Source organism: Brassica oleracea, chromosome C3 (genome assembly GCF_000695525.1).
Source record: "Brassica oleracea var. oleracea cultivar TO1000 chromosome C3, BOL, whole genome shotgun sequence".
NCBI classification, from domain to species: domain Eukaryota; kingdom Viridiplantae; phylum Streptophyta; class Magnoliopsida; order Brassicales; family Brassicaceae; genus Brassica; species Brassica oleracea.
Window position 1 is genome coordinate 13,408,973 of NC_027750.1, and position 5,935 is coordinate 13,414,907.

The 5,935-nt window shown below is 34.2% G+C and overlaps 1 protein-coding gene across 1 annotated transcript; it reads right to left on the reverse strand.

Moving 5' to 3' along the window:
* Positions 1–1,923: 1,923 nt before the first annotated feature.
* On the reverse strand, positions 1,924–5,575 carry LOC106328415 (probable methyltransferase PMT23). Its single transcript, XM_013766851.1, has 8 exons — positions 5,022–5,575; positions 3,776–3,925; positions 3,463–3,733; positions 3,284–3,394; positions 3,040–3,208; positions 2,719–2,958; positions 2,431–2,625; positions 1,924–2,290 (listed from the first exon to the last, which is right to left on the reverse strand). Exons 1-8 carry the CDS (start codon positions 5,445–5,447, stop codon positions 2,092–2,094), a joined length of 1,761 nt encoding a protein of 586 aa, XP_013622305.1. The 5' UTR covers positions 5,448–5,575; the 3' UTR covers positions 1,924–2,091.
* Positions 5,576–5,935: the final 360 nt, after the last annotated feature.

Sequence of the window (5,935 nt, forward strand, 5' to 3'; positions counted from 1 at the left end):
ATGTAAACTCCTCGTAAACATTACATGGAGTTTACAACGAATATTTACGAGTGATTAACATCGAAATATTTACGAGGATGTTACATCGAAATGTTTACGAGTGATTTACAACGGAAGTATTTACGGGTGCTTTACATCGAAATCATCACGTGGGCTTTACCACGAAATCTTACGTGTCGTTTACGACGAATTCTTTCCCTGCGCTTTTCGAGGAATATATTCCGTCGTAAACGTAACGAGTCATTTACGACGAAACCTCCGTTACTACGGACGTTTAACAACGAAACGTCTTTCGAGGTTAATTCGTCGTAACACCCCGTTTACGACGAATATACAACGAATACTGCCCTAGTAAAAATATGTTTTCTTGTAGTGAAATATCATAAACTTATTATTTATAAACTGAACTATCCAAAATGAATTATATGAATACCATTTCCCTAAATTATTTAAAATTATATAAACTACCTGATAATTTATCCAAAAAACTTAAATCACCTGTTTTTTTCCTCGCAAAAAACAATTTATCAATAAATTTTTCTCAAATTAACCAAAATAATCTGAAACGTCCGTAACCGAAAGAGACCCGATTTTTTTTTTTGATATTAGCTGGTTCCCCACTTTGTTGTCCAAAGTGAACCAAAAAAACAAAATATCTGAAGGAGAATTGAATCAAATTTTATAAATAACCGAACATATCTTATAGAATTAAAAAATAAAATAAAATAAACCAAAACAATTCCAAAAAAAAATAATTATAAAAAATTTTAAATTTTAAAAAAGTATAATTCGAAAAAAAAATATGTTTTTTATTTAAATAATTATTTGTTATATATATATCAAGAACAAGGATATAAGAGTCTTTTGCCACTTATTGAAAATATATTTTTAAAAATGCTCCTTTAGTCATGGTAAAGATCAATAATGGTACCATGAATGTGGTAAACATGAAATTTCACCTATTATCTATTTAAAGTTAATATTTTCTTTTATTATGTCAAATTGAACTAAGAATAATAAGAAAATATACATATATTATCATATTATTCTGAATTGTTTTTTGCTAATTTTGTATTCTCTGAAAAAATAGAATAATGAAGGATATTGTCATTTTAATTCCAAACCAAAAATGTTTATTAAAAATAAGGGCACTCGCACCGATTGAAATTCATCAGTTTCTAACAAATTTAAAAATATTAAAAGCTGAAAAAGAAGAAAGAGAAAGAATAAAAAAAAAGAGCAAGAGTGGTACATGTGGGAAGAGTTTTCATACATTTCTAAAGAATCGTGAATACATGTGGTATCATTTTACATGTTTTTTTATTTTAATTTTTAAAATTATTAATAACTAAATTATGTACAAAAATAATAATAAAAATATTAGTGAGGTACTCTACTTGCTATTTTACCACTAATGATGCCCTAACAATGTGATCTCAGAATTCTATTCATTATTGTTTTTTATAATATAGTTTTTAATCCACCATGATTTTTAAATGCTTCATAAAATTAATATAAATTTATACAAAACAGTTTTTATTATTAACTTTCCGTCCGTAGGACGGGTCGATCCTAGTATTTTAATAAAACATTGATAGTTCATATTTTGTATGTAAAATGAAATAATAAATATATAAAGATATAACATTTAAAGTTTGTATGTCTCATTTTAAATAAATCTGTTTAATTTATTGTAAAAATTGGTTAGAGAATAATCTAACAAAATAAATGATTTTTAGATATTTAATTAACAGTTATTAATTTAATGATACAGTTTGTAATTAGTAAAAGTTAAACCATTACTCTATAAATGAAGTAATTTTTTTTTTGTTCATTACTCTATTTCTCCTATTTTTAGAGTAAAATATGGAGTTGAATTCAAGATTCTCTAAGATGAAAAATTATTATTTATAAAAAGTATTTGTGTTTTAATAGAATAGATTTGACGATGCAACCAGAAATTTAAAACAAAATCCCCTTAACGATGTTCTTTCATAATGGGTATTTGACATGTATATAATATGGTTGCGTCATAGTGTACAAAATGAAATTAATTTTCTTTTGTTTTTGATTCTTTTTCTCGTCTACTAATCAGAGCTCCGGTTTAATGGGACGCCAAAATCCCTTCCGACCAACCAAAAACCGATCCTGGTGTATTTTGGTTGACCAATGAAGCGAACCAAGTATTGATTCAAGCTCCTTTATTGTTTCCATGGTGTCTTGCACCACAAGGTATCCACCTGGTCTCAACACCCTATCAATCTCAGCTACCACTTGTACAATTTCACACCTGAAAAATCATCAAAAAATGGTCTGTGTGTTAGGGCTAATATATATCAAACCTGATATATCTTGGGACAAACTTGACTCTGATTAAGCTCCACAGTGACAAATCATATTTCAAACCGAACCAAACTAGTAAATGCTTACCTTTGTGTGACATCTCCAAGGTAAAAACTGGAATGTAGCAGGTCGTATGTTCTAGGGTAAGTGTTCAAGGACTCGCACCAATCGTGGTAAACTCCGATCAAGCCTCGATCAAAAACAACTGAGAGAGTGTCAGGTTTATCCACAGGAACAACATTCATCACCCAGATAGGTCGGTTTACAAGTGCAGCAGCAAACCTATCACACCAAATACATATAACTCTGTCAAGTTCTGGTTTTGTAATAAAAGCAGGAATCTGGTTTTAAGTTTAAGACAACTGTAAACTTTACCCGCCAAAACCAGCATTCATGTCCATAACATTCCTCACACTCGACCAGTTTACAGCTAGACGTTCAAGATAGACGTCAGAGACAATCTCTGACCACTTCTCTGTATCTTTCTTGAATGTTTTCGAGTCAACCAACACGCTTTGAGGCTTTACACTCCCAAGCCGTTTAGGCCATAGCTCAGGCCACTTCTGGACAGCTCTACTCGGTAGCTTGGAGATGCATTGGCGGAGAGGAGCATACCTAAGATTAAAAATCAAAAGGATATGAAAGAGTGAACCTACACATATACTTTTTATGAGAATGTGATATGAGTTTTTATACCAAGAAGCATTAGCTTCCTCTTTAGCGCAAAGAGGTGGTTCTTGCGTGCTGCGTTTCTTATAGCAAGATTCTGAAGTTGGCTTTTGATATATCACGAGTCCGATTCCTGAGGAGTCAACCGTCTTTGCCACGACCTTCCAGCAAATGGATTTAGTCAGAGAAACCATTGCTGCAAAAACAGAAACATAAAAGATCAAGACCTAAATGTTGTAATAACCAAATCAAGAACATGATTGTTACCAACCTGTCCATATCTTGCTATCTCTGTCATTGTCTCGATACACCGGTGTTGCGGACCATATGAAGAAACCTCCTGGCCTGAGTACCCTGTTCAGCTCCAACAATGGTTTCCCACCTAACAAATCAAACATAAAACATCATGAAACCTTAAACCTTAAGCGCTAAAAGAGAGAGAAAACGTACCATCAGCATCCCAATGGACTCTGCACCGTGCACAATGGATAAGATCAAACGCATTGGCCGGGAAAGTAAGCTGTTGTGTTCCAATGACAGAAAGTGTAGCAGGTATCCCTCGTTCTAACGCAAACTGAATCTGAGCTTCGTGTTCGTCTTTAGGAGCAAACGACATTGTAATGACATCTTTGTCTAGTAAGAACCCGCCAAAGCTAGCCACGCCACAGCCTACATCTAATACTACCCTTATGTTTTTGCCCCATTTGATAACAGGTAACGCCTGAGGAGTGTGAAATGGATTTAACACAAGAAAAGAGATGACCTTTTCGATGAACTCAACGTAGTGAGTAACACCGTATTTGAACTGAGTACCTCCTCCGGGAAAAACTAGAAACTCGCCCTCTTTTTTAACCCAGTTTTGTTCCTTCTTGTATTCAACAAGCTTGGGGTGAGGAACATTGTTATACCATACCTACAAATTAAAGAGGAAACAGTTAAATAAAATGATTTACTAGCACAAGATCATGCAATAAACTACTCAATTCATGTTGAACTAATACGACTTCTTCGCTTGGTACTAAAAATAAGTTTGTTCATAAGCCTTGAACATCAGACTCTGAAAACAGATCTCTCTTGTTTCCTTTCACAGAAAGTTCCATAGTTATACTCTGAGGACAATTGATGTGAACTAATACAACTTATTCTCTTGGTATTAAAGTTAAGTTTGTTTATAAGCCTTGAACTTTGAATCCATCACTCTGAAACACAGATATCTCTTGTTTCCTTTCACAGAAAGTTCCATAGCTATACTTTAAGCAGTAAACTGAAGATACACTCAAACTAGGTTACTTGCAGGACTGAACTACATCATTTATCTTGAGAACAAGCATATCAAAAGCTATAACTTTTCAATATCTTACAAAAAAAGCAACTATATTAATGTTCTAATAGCACAAGATCATGCAGTAAATTACTTAATTCATGTTAACTAACACAAGTCCTTTCTTGGTACTAAAAGTAAATTTGTTCATAAGCCTTAAACTCTGAATCCATCAGACTCTAAAAAAAAGAATACTCTTCTATGCTTTAAGCACTAAGAGCATCTCCAATATACCACTCCATTTTTTAACTTCTAAATGGAGTAGAGTTTACTCCAACCCTACTCCATTTTGGAGTGGAAAATGCTCTAAACTGAAGACAAACTCAAACGGTTACTTGCAGAACTGAACTAAATCAGCTATCTTCAGATCAAAGCTATAAAATAATTACATCTTCAATAAAATTACTGAACTCATGTTGAACTAATACAACTTCTTCTCTGCGTTTTCAGGTGATAAAGCTTTAACATTTGAATCAATCAGACTCTGAAAGTGGATCTCTCTCTCTCTCTCTCTCTCTCTCTCATTTCCTTTTACAAAAACACTAAACTGAATATATACTTAAGTGGGTTTTACTTGTAGGACTTAACTAAAACAGCATAACTAACTAAAACTAGATTTTTTCACTGAACATTTAACTCCAGTAAAAGACAGCAACCTACAAAAACAAGAAGATGATCTGTCTCTCACCATGTCACGGCTCTTAGGCCACGGAACCGGCGGCTTGTAATTATCCGGCAAGGGCACGAGACACTTAGGTGTTGGTTCAGGGCAATGCCGCTCACGATGTTCCATATGCCTCCTCGACTTGAGCTGCTTAATGGCGTCGCGATTGTCCAGACAAGGAATGTAGTCGACAGATTCAGCACCTTTACAGAGATCCCACTTCACCACCTCCTCCTCCTGGTCGTGGGAAGCGTTGAGCTTCATCTTCATCTTCTGTGGAGTTTGGTCGGAAGAGACGCCGAGGTTTGAGGAATTGGGGAGTGGTGTGTAGTCGGAGGAGAGAGAAGGGAGAGGGAATCTGATGTTATCGGAGGTGAAGAGGAAGAAGGTGATGGCGATGAGGAGAGAGGTGAGGAGTAAAACGACGACGTGTTGTACGGAGATCGCCATCGGAAAAGAAGAATCACTAGATAGAGAGAGACAGTAACGAGACCGTGTCTCTCAGGGAAGAAGAAGCTGAGCTGAGAGCTCCAAAAGTCGCAGCTTTCACATTTCGATTTCGATTTTGTCAGTTAAAGTGTAAATTCTTAATGCACCGACAAGAGTAAAAAAGAAGGAATTTGTGTCCGAATATTTTATGTTTTTGTTTTCCATTTTCCTTTTTCGACAATGAATCTTTTTACAAAAGAAATTTATGTTTAATTTAGGGCAAATCTCCAAAATAGCACATTTCTAAGTTTATATCACAAAAATAGCACCCAAAAACTAAAATGACCAAAATAGCACATTTCTAAGTTTATCCTTTGAAAATTTTAATTTTTTTATTTTTCAAAATTTGAAATCTTATCCCCAAAACCTCATTTCTCAACTCTAAACTCTAAATCCTAAACCCTAAACCCTAAAATCTAAACCCTAAACCCTAAACCCTAAACCCTAAA

Excerpts from the sequence above, each read along its gene's own strand:
- LOC106328415 (XM_013766851.1), bottom strand. The coding sequence starts at position 5,447 with ATGGCGATCTCCGTACAACACGTCGTCGTTTTACTCCTCACCTCTCTC. Across the intron at positions 3,209-3,283 it reads AGATAGCAAGATATGGACAG|CAATGGTTTCTCTGACTAAA; the intron begins GTTGGTAACAAT and ends CTGTTTTTGCAG. Across the intron at positions 2,626-2,718 it reads ATGAATGCTGGTTTTGGCGG|GTTTGCTGCTGCACTTGTAA; the intron begins GTAAAGTTTACA and ends TTGGTGTGATAG.